The sequence below is a fragment of the Sceloporus occidentalis genome, unplaced genomic scaffold, assembly GCF_023333645.1.
Source record: "Sceloporus occidentalis isolate IW3139 unplaced genomic scaffold, rSceOcc1.0.p SCAF_1, whole genome shotgun sequence".
Classification (NCBI taxonomy): domain Eukaryota; kingdom Metazoa; phylum Chordata; class Lepidosauria; order Squamata; family Phrynosomatidae; genus Sceloporus; species Sceloporus occidentalis.
In genome coordinates this window covers 277054392-277069510 of record NW_028316981.1, presented here as the reverse complement: position 1 = coordinate 277069510, position 15119 = coordinate 277054392, and the positions used below count along the sequence as shown (strand labels likewise).

Here is a 15119-nt window from a genome sequence, read left to right as displayed (position 1 = left end):
GATTTTTCTGGCTGAAGATGCCAGCTACAGATGCTGGTGAAACGTCAGGAATAAACTCTTCTAGAACACAGCCTCATAGCCCGAAAAACCCACAAAAAACCTTATCTTGTTTTGTTCATGGCCCAGAGAGCCTTTGTGCTTCAATTTCTAATTAGGAAATATGTCAAAAAAGGCCGGGGGGGGGGGGGGGAATGACACACCCTTTGTATTTCAATATATAATATATCAGCCTTTATATGTCAATGTTTTGTGTGTATGTGTATATTATATACATATCTTGAATATATGTATCTTGAATGTGTGTGTGTGTATCCGTCCCCTCCATCACTTTGTTCCTTTGCTCCTGAGCTTGCTGTCAGCCCCAGTCAGTGGCATAATTCTCCTGTGGAATATTTTTGCAGCCATTTCGGAACAGCACACCAGAATGACAGAAATTCTGGTGAGAGCAGAGGAAAGAAAGAGCCTTCTACACACTCCTTGTGTGTGAATGTGTGGGGAAAACAAATGTAGAAATGTGGTGCTACATTTTGCTCCCTCTTTTTGCATTTCCAAAGTGGTCCCCGCCAGCTGTGCTTTCATAGGGATGGAAGTGTAGTAAGGGGAAGAGGGGCTGGGGGTGATTTGGAGGTGCATGGGTTTCCCTGTGGAAATTCTCATGTGGAATATTTGCAGCCATTTCGGAAGGTCCCTGCAGCCAGATATCAGAATGATGCAAATTCTGGTAAGTGAGTGGAGGAATGAAAGAGCCTTTCACACACCCCTTGTGTGTATGTATGTGTGTGTATGTGGGGGGGGGGGCAAATGTGGTGCTACATTTTCCTTCCTCTTTTGCCTTCCCAAAGTGGTCTCCACCAGCTGTAGTCCCTTAGGGATGGAGGTCTAGGGGGGAGAGAAGGGCTGGGGGTGATTTTGAGACTCAGGGTCTCCTCTGTCACCATTTGAGGGGCAAGGTTTCCTCTGTCCCCAGGCTCCTCTTGTTGTCTCAGCAGCAGCAAGAGAGCTACAACAAAAGGAGCCTGGGGACAGAGGAAACCTTGTCCCTCAAATGGTGACAGAGGAGACCCTGAGTCTCCAATGGCCCCTGAGGAGGAGGAGGAGGAGGAGGAGGAAGGTGGGGATGCTGGGGATGCTGCTGGGTGCTGCTGCTGAAGAAGGCCCCAGGCGGTGCTGAATGCCTGCTGCGTCAGAAGCGGGAGGGAGGGAGGGATGCAGCCGCCTTTCACGGTGAGCCCAGGCCCCCTCCAGCCCCCCAGCCCTTGGAGAGAGAGCCTCCCCCGTTGTGGGGCAGCAGCCCCTGCGGAGGGGAGGCAGCTTGGCCCAGGTGAGTGAGCCCAGCCCCTGGAGAAGGGGGCGAAGCCTAGGGCTGAACCTTCCATCTCCTCCTCCTCTTTCCCTCTTGAGGAGCATCCTAGAGCTGGCATCCTGAGGGGAAGCATCCCTCCTAGCAGTTCCCAGGGAAGAGGAGCCCTTTCTTTCTGGAAGGCAAGCAGCCAAGTGGGGCTGTGACACACAGAGGAGAGCCAGGGAGCCTGGAGGCCCACGCCCACCTTCTCCCCCGCCATCTTCTTCTTCAGGTAGGGAAAGAAGGAGGTATCATGATCTGGGCTCCCTCTCTCTCTCTCTCTGGGGAAGTCCAGGGGGAGCAGAGGTCCTCCTCGCCGCCAAGGAGGGCCAGGGCCCCCCAAAATGGAGGACGCCCCAGGAAAAGGGAGGGACAGAACCAAAGCAACGCTTCCAAAGCACGGCATTAAGAACCGAAACGAGGTTTCCAGACCTTCCCTAAAAGCCATCCAGTTCCAAACAGCCCTGGCTCTGTCTACGCCTCCAGGGCAAGGCAGCCACACAACCTTTGAAGGTCAACCTTTACATCTGTAACATAGTATATATGTATGTGTGTGTGTGTGTGTGTGTGTTGTGGGCCTTCAAGTCCTTTCCTACTTATGGCGATCCTAAGGCCAGTGTTCTGGGGTTTCCTTGGCGAGATGTGTTCAGAGGGGGTTGCCTTTGCCTTCCCCTGAGGCTGAGAGAGTGTGACTTCTTGCCCAAAGTCACTCAGTGGGTTTCATGGCTGAGAGGGAATTGATCCCTGCATATGTGTGTGTATGTGTGCCTATATATGTGTATAATTCTGAATATACGTGTGTGTGTATATATACTGTATGTGTGTATACATATATATATACACACATACATATAACATTCTGAATATATATATATATATGTCATTTTGAATATATGTGTATATATATATATATAAATGCAATTCAGAATATATATATATATATATATGCATTTATATATACAATTATGTGTGTGTGTTTGTGTGTATATACACACGCACACATATGCGTGTGTGCCTATATATGTATGTATAATTCTGAATATGTCTGTGTGCGCGTGCATGTGTGTCTGTATCTGTTCCAGGTTTGGAATGCCTTCCCCTTCATCCCCTGCTGCGCCCCCAGGGAGGGAAATCGACTGGATGCCTTGGTTGTGCAGAGTGGACCCCTGACTCTCCTCCCCTGCCAACCAATGCAAAGGGCCTGCCCCCTCCCCGCAGGCCTTGCAGCAGCCCCCCCCCCCGCCCTTCAGGGGCAGCAGCAGCAGCACTCTTGCTGCGCGCGCCCAGGGGCTCCAGGAGCGGAGAGCGCCTGCGTGGAAGGGACCACCTTTTCCTGCTGGCAGCCTGGGCTCAGCTGGGCAGAATGAATTAAACTGCTTCCCAGACGGAGGGGCCGGGCAGTGGCGGCAGCGTCGCCTTAGTCCAAGCGAAGGTAACGCCTAGAGAGAAGAAGATGCAATCCTTGCCAGCAGCCTGCCAGAGAACTGGGTTTCTGGTGGGAGGGGGGTGTGTGTGTGTGTGAAAGGAAATCCCTTAAATCGCCAGGGTTGGGTGTCTGCTTATTTATTTGTTTTTAAACAAAAGCATTCCCCTCCTTCCTGCCATATTGCACAGGCCCCTGAAATCTGCAGCAGGGGCTGTGACCATCTCCTCTAGACTTCTTGGCTTGGAGGCTGAAGGGTCTGCTTTTAAATTAGGTACAGGGCCCATGCTGACCTTAAAAGATTGTGGGGTGTGCCTTGCCTTCTTCTTCTTCTCTTTCTCCTTTTTAAACATTCCCTCCTCCTTTTCCCTATCTTGCTATATTGCACAGGCCACTAAACCTCTTGGCTTGGAGGCTGAAGGATTTGTTTTTAAATTAGGTACAGGGCCCATGCAGTATTTAAATGCTGACCTTAAAAGATTGTGGGGTGCGTTTTGCCTTTTCTTCCTAAATTGTTTTGCATGATGAAGGCGTAGCCAAGGCTGTTTGGAATTGGAAGGGTTTTACTGATGGAAAGGCCTTGTACCTTGTTTAGGTTATTAATTCAGTGCATGCCTGCTTAGAAAGAAGGCCCTTTGCATGAATGGTGCTTGTGCACAGAAGGGCAAGCTAAAAATGTAGCCAAAATGTAGGTATTGGGCTAAACCTTGTGTTAATTTATAGATACTGAATTTAGCTACCAATTCTGTGGAATCCTTTGTTGAGGAGCTTAGGTCCAAAACATATTGCAGAAATAACCCAGTTTGAGACTGCTTTAACTGTCCTGGTTCAGTAATAGGGAGTCCTGGGAATTGTAGTTTGTTGTGGCACCAGAGCTCTCTGACAGAGGCGGCTAAATGCCTCACAAAACTACAGTTCCCAGAATTCTCTAGCATTGACCCAGAGCAGCTAAAGTGGTCTCAAACTGGATTATTTTTGCAGTGTGTTTTGGACCTTAGACTCAATTATGTGCCTTCAAGTGATTTTTGACTTATGGCAACCTTAAGGCAAAGCTATCATGGGGTTTTCCTGGCAAGCTTTGTTGAGAGAGGGTTTGCCTTTGCTTTCTTCTGAGGCTGGGAGCATTTGACTGGTCCAAGGTCAGTCAGTTTCATGGCCTAGCCATGACCAGACCAGTTTCATGGTCTCCAGAGACCTAGTCCAGCGCTCAAACTACTACACCATGCTGGCTGTTCTGTGGTAATTTATAGATACCAAATTTAGCCACCATGGCTTCTTTCTTTGCTGAGGAACTTTGATTCAAATCTAGAACTTAGTGCTGAAGTTCAGGGGCAACAGACTGGTGTTTTCTGGCAGAGGATTCCAGGTTCTTTGCCAAACTGCCAACACCTGGATTCTCTAGGATGGAGCCATGGCAATTAAAGTGGTATCAAAGCAGCTACAACTGTTCTGTGTAGATGCATTTTCAAAGTGTTATATGAGCAATTTCTGGGGAACTCTTGAGCCTTTGTTTATGTACCTTCAATTATATTTTGCTTTTGGTGGTGATGGCTGAGACATTTCAGACCTGTGTATAGCAACATGCACTGGCATACCCTCCTACCTGTGCTGGTGCTGTTAACTAGTTGCTCTCTGTGTGTGTTTGTGTGTTGTATGCCTCTAAGTTGTTTCCGACTTATGGCAACCTTAAGACGAACTGATCATGTGGTTTTCTTGGCAAGATTTGTTCAGAGGAGGTTTGCCATTGCCTTCCCCTGAGGCTGAGAGATTGTGACTTGCCCAAGGTCACCTAGTAGGTGTCATGGCCGAGCTGGGAATCGAACCTGGTCTCCAGAGACCTAGTCCAATACTCACATCACTATGCCACACTACTAAATATAAATATGGGGATATTCCATCCATGCTTGTATTGGTGCAGCTCACAGGGAGCACCACGCAGAGACAACACATTTGAAAAATGTGCATCCTAAAGCAGCCCTCCTGAGCTTTTCCAGTTGGTGTAGCAACTACTGACAGTATTCCTAATACATTAACGCTTCCCTATCTCCATCTCAACAATTATGGATTTTTTTATTGAAGAGAAAGGATCACCTGTTATTTTTTCAGAAGTAGTTACATTCCTAACAATCCCTCCCCTATGGACATCTGAAAGTGCTCATGTGTCTTCTGTGTGTGCCCTTTATTTTTTCAGTTTGCCCCAGGCAAACCATCTGTTTTGCATTGTCTCTCAAACTTGGTGAGTCTCATAATGCTTCTTGCCTTGGGATGGATGGATGGGGAGATATATATATATATATATATATATATATATATATATATCCCAAGTTGGCCAATTTGTGCTGTGTCACAGACCTCTACTTTGAATTCTAAATCTTAACTAGTTTAACTAAACCAGTGTCCTCTGGAATTTGGTGATGTTAGCACATGCAAACAGATTAAAAGAGGGGGCTTTGGATGTTTCAAACTGTAATACTGTGAAGAATTGCAGTGGAATGCAGGCCTATAGCCTAATTTACTTTTGAGCCATGGTCATTGATAGTGTTGTGTTTAATTACAGAACATCAACTGTTAACATTATTTCAAAGCATGTGAAGGGTATTAGTGTATGGGCTTAAGTAGGTAATATCACCCTTAAGCAGAAATCTTACGTTTTAAAGCTCCAAGAAGGACTTTTCTTCCTTCCTGCAACTAAGAATCTCCAGCTGACATAAAGAAAAGAGTGATGCTCATGGCCTGTTTCTAGGTTTTGCTTCACATCTCTTCTGTAAAACATTAAGAATTGTTATCATACAGTATGAAAAGCTTCAGACAAAAGTGTCCAGTATTTACTAAACTGTTTAATAGCAACCCATCCTTTGAATATATGTTAAAGTAATATTAGCGAAGTGTATTAATCTCCTTTTCTCCCAATGTTTTTGGGTTGCAAATAGACTTTTTGGCATGGAGTGGGAGAATCTATGTCAACTTTGACTGAATTAACATTTGTCAGACATATTGTTTTTGAACATTTCAAGCTTCTTCATTCAAAATGGTATATAGTTTGGGTATGGACAGTGAAATCCAGACATCTGCCTTGGAACAGAGTTTTTCTTGTTTACCTGTGAAGCCCCTGAATGTTGTCAGGAGTTTTGAGAAGTGTTTAAGAGTGCATTTTCATTTTGTCTGGCTACTAGGCCTAGAGATTTAAAGACATGAGTGTGGGAAATAACTAGTTTCTAGTTTTGACACATTCCCAGTTTTCTGTTTTGGAAGCAGTTAATTGTTTTTAAAGGGTCTTAACTCCTTCTAAATGAACATTTTAGCTAAATATGTACAGCTTTGGAGACTGGTAGCTCTTATATACTGAAGCCTAGGATGAGCTTTCCAGATATTGTTGGACTTCAGCTCCTATGGACTGCAGTTCCTATGATTTAACGCCATTGTCAATGCTGACTAGGGCTGCTGGGATTTGCAGTCCAACATTTGGAGGGCTACAAGAGGTGCTCTCTTGCTGTGTAGACATCAGTAGTGTAATTATAAATTTTGAGGTCCAGGCCCTTACTAATACCGCCTTTATAGCACTACCACCCCTGGACAGTCCAAAAGGTCAGGTGGCTGTGTTGATTTTAGTAGTCTTAATCTGTATCAGGAACAGTTCTTTTGTAATGCTATTCCTCAGATATTTTCAGTTACAACAGGAATAACTCAATAGCTGTACATCACTGCTGTGAAAATCCATGTCCCCTAAAATTAATGGGAATGGCAGCTATCTTTCAATTAATTTAAGAGATGAGCTTTTGTTGTTAAAGATTAATATGCTAGTGATGGGTACAAAAAAAAAGTCAACTAGGTTTCCTGATGAAACTATGGCTGAGGGAGAAGCAAGAGTAGCAGCTGAACCAGCATTCACTATATCTATCTGTCTGTCAGTTGGTCTGTGAACTTGGATAGAAGCCAGGTACACCCTGTGAATAAGGAATGTGCTGCGAGTACTCTTTATATTCTCCCTTCTCTTTGTGCTTGGTCCTCATTAAAAGGGCCTGATGAAATTTAGTCACTTGTACATGTCTGTGTTCAATGAAAGAAAAATGATTGCCATGTTGTCCCTAGCTGGGTGGGTGGCAGGCGGTGGGGGAATATTTGGGATTGCTCTTCCCCAGTGTTACTGCTACTGACATGGAAGATAGAAAAGACCCTGTTTGGGTTAAGTGGGGTTCGCAATGAGGATGGTATTTGTGTGTTTAAAAGAATGAACACAACAGTATATTTGAGCTGTAGTTACTTGGGTCTTTTCTGGGCACTATATATCTCAGTTGACTAGACTGTTCTGTGGTTTAACTGCACCAGTTGTACTCCATTAAACTGTTTCCTAAATTTATTCAATTTACTTCAACCCTCCATATCCACAGATTCTTTATCTAAGGATTCACCCATCCATGGCTTGAAAATATTTTAAAAATATATAAATTCTAAAAACCAAACTTTGATTTTGCCATTTCATATAAGGGACAAGATTTTACTATGACATTGTATTTAATGGAACTTGAGCAGCCACGGATTTTGGTATCACTGGGGGTTCCTGGAACCAAACCTCAGCGGATACCAAGGGTCCACTATATTATCTATCCTAGAAGAAAATGTTCTCAGGGCAACTGTATAAAGACAGGTAAAATGCAAATAAAATACCATAAAAATTAACACTAAAAACCCCCAACAGAAGCAGCAGAGAGGCACATGACAACAACAAACATCAAACTAGGCACAAATATTATATATTAATTTGAAAAATCTGAGAGGGTAAAACAGTCTTTTCTTGGAACTGGGGGAAAAAACCAACCAGTTAGGTCAGGGGTAGGCAATCTTTTTGAGCCGGGGGCCGGGTTGCTGTCCCTCAGACAACTGGGGGGCCGAAGCCAAAAAATAAATAATTAAATATATATTTTTTAAAATTAAATATATAAATAAGCCAGGACAAATGTAGGACAAACTTTTCAAATGGAAGATACTTTTCTTAAAAAAATGGAGGACACGCGAAAAAATTTGCTGATTTTTAAAAAAATGTTAATATAAATGCATGTTTCTGAGGCTTCTATAGACAATTGCCCCCCAAAGGCCCCGGCGGCAATTGGCGGCAGGACCGGGCTGGGGCCGGTCCCAAGGCCTCGCCGGGCCGCATCCGGCCCGCGGGCCGCAGGTTGCCTACCCCTGAGTTAGGTAGTCACCAGTTGGATTCTTTGAAGAGAGGATTCCATAATTGAGGGACTTTCACTGAAAAGGTCTACTCATGATTATAGGTACTGCACCTTGGTATGCAGTAGCACCTAAAGAAGGGTATTCTGATCATCTTGGGGTACCCTGATAACAATATGTAAACCTGGTTTATTAATCTCACTCGCAAATCCTTTGTTCTGTGAATTCACTGGAAAACCCTGAAAAGCCATGTATGAAAACATTACAGTTGATATACAGTCAGCCCTCCATATCCACAGATTTTTTATCCATGGATTCAAGCATCCACGGTTTGAAAATATTTTAAAAATGTAAAATGTAAATCCCACAGTTAAAAAGTGGTGCGATTTCGCCGCTTTTTGCACGGGTTAATGTCACATCAATGCTTAATTTGAGCTATGTCATCTGAAAACAATCCCGCTCTTGTGGGATTTTCATGGGTTTAAACTCCATTTATGCATGGGATTTAGGCACATCCCTCCCATGTGATAAACTCCTTAGTTATGTTGTAATATTCTACAATATACACATGGATTTTGGGACTTTGTCTTGTCTGTGCCTGAGTTATTGGTTATGGCCCTTGTTTGTGCTTGTGGCACATCATATTAGTCTAGATTGTGGTTAGTTGATAGTTGTGACCTTAACTTCATCTATTGAGTGGCTTTATTCCCTTATGGGGTTAAGGGAATAATTTAACTCTAGGTAAAATTATATACTTTTTAGGGAGACATCTGTGTAGAAGTCCTGACCCTAGAAGGGTCCCACTGTTCTGCTCCTGACCTACATTCATTTCTGGATCTATTTCTGTTACCACCTGCTTCCATGGTATTCAAAACATTTCAGCTGTTCTATAAATCTAAAGGGCCTTGTGCATTCGCAAGAATAATTAAGAGCACTTAGCGGTGTGGCTTTTGTTTTTTCACATGGATTCTGTGTCTAGAATCAATCACAATGCAGGGAGAGTTTATGCTAAAATCCCATTAAAATCACACTCTGCTTTTTGTGTGCATCTAATACCCATTACATATGTCATAGGTTTTAGATGTTTCCAGAGAAATATATTTGGTAGTCATATTGGTTAATAATTTCTCTTCCCACAAGGACACCAAAGTGATGTGCAATTAAATACATAAAACCTTATTTGAAAAGAGATTAAGAACAATTCTAAGAATCAGTTTCAAAAAACAAGGCCAGAAGGAATAATGCCGTTTTGACCACTCATTGGAAGCACAACTAGTAGAGCCAGTCTGCCTTTGCTGGTTTACCACTGACATAGAAATACTTGAACAAGAAATTGTGCAATTATACTTTCTTTTGATTAATGTCTTTTCATCTAAAATAAATATGGCTTGTAAATTTAACTAATTGGCAACAATAGAAGTAGCATATTTTAATACCATTTAAGGTTGATAATGTGAAAATACCAAACGGAATACTTAAGTGATACATTGGCATGATGAATGGGAAGAGTTTTTGGGTCACTGGTGCCATTTCTAACTATTATTACAAGTGTGGCATCACTATGCTATTGAAATATTACATTGAATAAATCCAAGTGGACCAGTTCTCATGGATTAGACTTTTGATTTGAGTGGAGGTAATTGTTCTGCTTGCAGAAATATATCCATGTTTGTTCTGTTTTAAATCCTTGTGGTATTCTAGGGATAGGCTTATGTTCAGTTAAAAGCAACATGAAGGTTCTAGGGTAGTTATTGTGTTCTAAAGAACTTGAGCATGTTCTGAGAATTCTTGTTCTGTTTCTGTGTCTGAATTTGAACACACATGAAAAATTGCTAGCTCTCACGGTTATGAATATTTGAAAATGTAATGCAGATAATGCTAAAAAATTGGAAACAATAACATAGCTAAGATATATAATCCATTGTTGTCTACTCATTTGGGTTCTATTCATGTTGCATTTTTATGTTCTTCTGCTGTCATTCAGCTCTGGTGTTGATGACTTAGTAGTTATTGTAGCAGAAAGCCAGCCTAAATATGATGCTTGGAGATCAGTGCTTGGACCACCCAAAATGTTCTAGAAAAAAAATATCTTAAAAGTCATCAGGGTTGTTTTTTGTTTTACTGAACCCTCAATACACCTCATTTTCACAATGTAAACTCACCCAAGTTATTTACTCTGCAGAAAAAACTGCTGATGATTTTTGTAACCTCTTTTCCCAGTTTACAAACATTGAGATAACTTAGGGCCCTTTTACGCAGCACAGTTATAATCCTTTGATTCCATTTTAATTGCCATGGTTTCATCCTATGGCTTCCTGGGATTTGCACTTTACTGAGGCGCATTTAGACTTTTCAGTCAGAGAGCTCTAGTGCCAAACTATGAACTCCACGATGTGGCCATAGCAAAGTAGAATCATAGTGCTATTATTCTGTTGTGTGAAAGGGCTCTCAGTTATCAGATGATCCAGAACTTTGAGAAATGGGCAAGAGTCTAACCTGCAACAAAAAATGCTCCAGTGCCATGGCATTCAACCAGTTATGTTATGTCATCTATAAAAATACACTGCATGTTCAAATCTCCTGATTCTTCATCTAATTGGTCCAAAAATATACCATTTGGATTGTTGGTGCTGAAGGGATAATTTACATCTATTTTCCCTTTATAAATCAGCATGGTTTATCATTGTAATGTTAGAATAGCAGATGACTTTCTACTTAAAAAAAATCTGATGAATGCTATAAACAAGCAAAACAAACAAGCAAACAAACTAAAAATCTTGGCCTCAAACACAAAGCCTTAATGAGTGCTATCAGTATGTCAGAACTCTATTTCTTAGATATCAAAAATCCTCTTGCAACATTTCTTGGAAAATATAACGCTATGATATAATTTAAAGCAAGCTGGAACTGACAAAAAACAGGAGCAATTGTTAATTTTATTGTGTATTGAGGTTATGAACTATGATTTGTATCTCTTGCTAACCCGAGTAGTATAAGCTGCTTGAAAGTGATTACAAAGAATATGGTGGAAACACTAATCTCAGTGGCTTGGAAGATGTTGTCAACCTATTTTTAGTGCTTGGCTGACTGTGCTAAGATCTAGGAAAGATTTTACTTTATTCCCATTGATCAGCATGTATACCAGGGTGACCAGCCTTGGCAATCCAGGTGTTGTGGTGTTGCACCTCCCATTTTCACTTCTAACTGGCTATGCTGGCAAGGGGTTATAAGAGTTCAAAAACATCTGGAGGAGGCTGCAAATACTTGTCCAGGTTTATATAGAAAAGGTTGTCTGGGGATTTGAAGTGGGGTTAGGGTTGCCATAATTCTGGACCTCCAAACTGGGACAAATGTAGGACAAAAGTAGGACAAAATTTTCAAATGTAGGACACATTTTTTAAAAATGGAGGACACACAAAAAATGATGATTTTTTAAAAAATGTTAATATAAATGCATGTTTCTTAGGCATGATCAAAATGGAGGACATTTTGGCATTGTTCCTAGACAGATGGCAGAAATGTACTTCCCTTTCTGGCTAACCTCCCCCCCCCGCATTCCAAACAGCATATTTGGGCATTGAAGAGGAGGAAGAGTGGAAAAGGCAGAGGAGGAGGAAGAGGAGAAGAAGAAGAGGAGGAGGAGAAAGAGGAAAGGCTCTTTGCCCTGCCTGGCTGCCTCTGTCGCCAACGGAGGAAGCCAGGCAAGGGAATGGGGCCTCTCTGAAGCCAAGCCCCAAACCCCTGCCTGGCTGCCTCCATCGCCGTTTTGCCCCCACCCCCGGGATTCCCCCCCCCCCGAGACGGAGGCAGCCAGGTAGAGGTTTGGGGCTTGGCTTCAGCCGTCCTCCAAGCCCCAGCCAAGCCTGGAGGACTCCGCGATTGCGGAGGAGCCCCCTGGGCATGGCTGGGGCTTGGAAGACAGCCGTCCTCCAAGCCCCAGCCAAGCCTGCAGGACTCACTGGGGGGGGGAGTCCCGGGGGCGGGGCCAAACCGGGGCGGGACCGTGCGGACCCGCCCCAAATCAGGAAAGTCCCGCCCCCAGGCGGGATATGGGAACCCTAAGTGGGGTGATCATGGTTCATCAGTGTGTGTGTATAAGTGCCTTCAAGTTTGTCAATTTATGGTGACCCCATGAATTTCATAGGGTTTACTTAAGGCAAGAAATACTCAGAGGTGTTTTTGTCAGGTCAATTCTCTGAAATATAATGTATAGCAGTTGTTATTGAACAGACTGCAGTCAAGAGATAATGAAAAGACTAGGAATGGGAAGGGCAGCCATGAAAGAGCTGGAAAAAAGATAATTAAAAAGTAAGGATATACAACTGAGCACTAAAGGTAGAGTCATCCAAGCCGTGGTATTCCCCATCACTATGTGTGCATGTGACAGCTGGAAAGTGAAAAAAGTAGATTAAAAGAAAATCAATTCATTTGAAATGTGGTGCTGGAGAAGATGGTGGAGGATACTATGGATGGCCAAAAAGGGTCCTAGAACAGATCAAGCCTGAAATAACCCTAGAAGCCAAGATGATCAAATTGAGGCTGCATTACTTTGGCCACATCATGAAAAGGCAGGATTCATTAGAAAAGCCAATCATGCTGGGAAAGGTTGAGGGTAGTAGAAAGAGAGGAAGACCGCACATCAGATAGCTAGACACAGTTAGGGAGGTTACAGGCATGAGTCTGCAAAATTAAAGCAGAGCAGTGCTTAAGGGGGGTCTTGAAGATAACTTATCCACAGGGTCACCATAGGTTGAGGTCGACTTAAAGGCAGTTAACAACAACAGGCTGTTATGCATTGGCAATTTCCCATGCAGTACTCACCAGGGCTGACCCTGCTTTGCTTAGATGACATCTGGTGCCTTTAGGGTATTTAGGCCCCAGTTGCTGAGTAATCTACCTTTACCCCCCCTCCCAACAAGTTCAGTCTGAGCTAGATGGGGTTCTGTTTGTTAGATAACATTTCTTTAAATTCTAGCTAAAACCTTTTTGTCTTCGGATGAAAAAACGAACACACACACACATACTTGTATAGATAACAACATTGCAACCCATCAACAGTCTGGGTGAATTGTCAGTTGGCTGTGTAGTGTTACACAGGGTGGGGGCGATCTGGATACAATCACAGCCGTTATTTCCCACCTTTCTTATCCTCTGTCACAGAATGGATGCTGCTTTAGTTACTTGGCCTTGACTGCATTACATCTTCTCCAGATATGATTGCTGTTGCTTGGAATTTGATTTAATTAGCTACATCTTAACTAGCGGTTCCAGGTTCAATCATCTTTAACAACAAAGCACTTAATATAAGAACTCTAACCTGCACTTTCTTTCCCCCTCTGCCTTCATCATCCTTTATTCCTTGTGTGTTATTTCATAAATTTAGATTGTAAATCTGAAGTGCAGATCGTTGTGCTTATTTTTAAAATCCACCTTGGAAGACTTTGTGGCTGAGGGGTGTATTGGTTGCACTTGCCTCCATCCTTTACATGTAACTTTATCTGCATCATGTAGCTTTATGATAAACCTGGGACTTCGCATTGTTCCGAGGCCATTAAGAACTTTGATAACCAAGTCCCTAATGGCCTAAAAATGCAAGGTCCCAGGTTACATACGGTAAGCTGCACTAGTTAGGTTCTTGCCTTAATTACTGGCACCTCTTTGGTCATGACATAGTGAGACTTTAAATCAGGGGTGATAATTTTGCAGCTCTCCAGATGTTGATGACCTGTGGCTGCCAGCAGGTAAAGCCAGCATAGCCAATAGTGAAAAATGCCAGCAGTTGTAGTCCAACCTCAGCTGGAATGCTGTGTGATTCCCATCTTGCTTTAAATATTATTGAAAGCCTAAACAAGGGAGTGGTGCATGTCCTCAACTCTCCCACTGAAATCTTGCATCCCTATCTGTGATCCACCCCCACCCCCCACCCCCCGCAACTCTCCTCATGACGGTGAGGGATAATTTTTTTACTTATGTGCTGCAGTCTGGATTGCATCCTGTGCTGGTCTTGGACCAAGAAGCACAAATGTGTACAGTACATATTTACCAGAATGCTATGTAACAAAATGATGTTGGGTTCTGTTGAAATACATTGTTGATAGTGGGAGTAACCTACAGTGTTTCAAAAATAACTATTCTCATTGATCTTTTTTTTTTCCCTGTGTGGAATTTGGTCAGTAGTGTGTTGCCTAGGAGATGCGCTCACTGAACCGCATTCATTTTTTTTAGATTTGGTGGGAATTACTGAGTAAACATTGTAGCAGCTAGTGTTTGGATATAGAACCACAACTCTCCTATCTTTCCAGAAATATATATAGTCTACTAAAAATTTGAACCAAGATGAGTTGGATTCTGCATTTTGTACAAAGGGTCTAAAATACTGAGTCTATTTGCGTAATTGGTTAGTTTGCAGCATTTCCTTTGCAGTTATTTCTGCTTTGCATCGTTGGGAGGTGAATGGATTGGAAAGGTCTCTGTGAAGGAGGCACTAGGCAGATTTGGTTTCCTGACAGCCAAACCCATCACAGAGAACTCTGTGATGGGAGGGAGAAGCCTATGGAAGGAGTGTCTGCTGAGAGTTGATTTTGAGGAGTTGACAGTTGGATGAATCAGTGGGGAGTACATTGTTGCCTAAATTGATTGAAGGGTAAAGTCTGATATAATTCAGGCTGAATATAATACGATTGGAGCTAAAATCTAATCTGCACTGCAGAAATAATGCAGTTTGAAACCCCATAACTGTCATGACTGCATCCTATGAAATTCTGGGATTTGTAGATATGGCAGCAGAGCTCTCTGACAGAGAAGTCTAAAAATATCACAAAACTACAGATCCCAGAATTATACAGGATGGAGCTATGGCAGTTAAAGCAGTGTCAAACTGCATTATTTCTGCAGTGTAGGTTAGACCTCAGCACTGGAGCTTGTTAAAGTATTTACTGTTCTACAAGATATAATAAGCCACATTAATTCTCGTGTTATTTTGTTAATTCTGACTCAGATTGTCTCCCTTCACCCTGAATAAAAGGGTGGTTATGCTAACAAAAACAACACAAAGCTAACACAAACTTGCCCACATTAAGGGGCCACTAGGACAACCAGAAATCTGGGAGAACAAGGTCAGGGTGAGTGGCATGATTCCTAGGGGCTGGAGTGTTAGGGCCAGCACAGACTCTGTAAAGCCTCCCA

At 42.8% G+C, this 15119-nt stretch overlaps 1 protein-coding gene across 4 annotated transcripts in view; it reads left to right on the top strand.

Annotated features, from left to right (window-relative positions):
- Window positions 1–699: 699 nt before the first annotated feature.
- Window positions 700–15119, top strand: part of FAM169A (family with sequence similarity 169 member A) — a 41056-nt gene continuing 26636 nt past the window's right edge. Inside the window, exon 1 of one of the 4 annotated variants that reach the window (XM_089494252.1) lies at window positions 700–721. Coding sequence is in view for 1 of the 4 variants with exons in the window: in XM_089494234.1 (XP_089350360.1) it covers window positions 1207–1321 (115 nt within the window). In the remaining 3 variants the exon portion in view is untranslated. The other 3 variants (XM_089494234.1, XM_089494240.1, XM_089494255.1) reach the window with 3 other exon arrangements.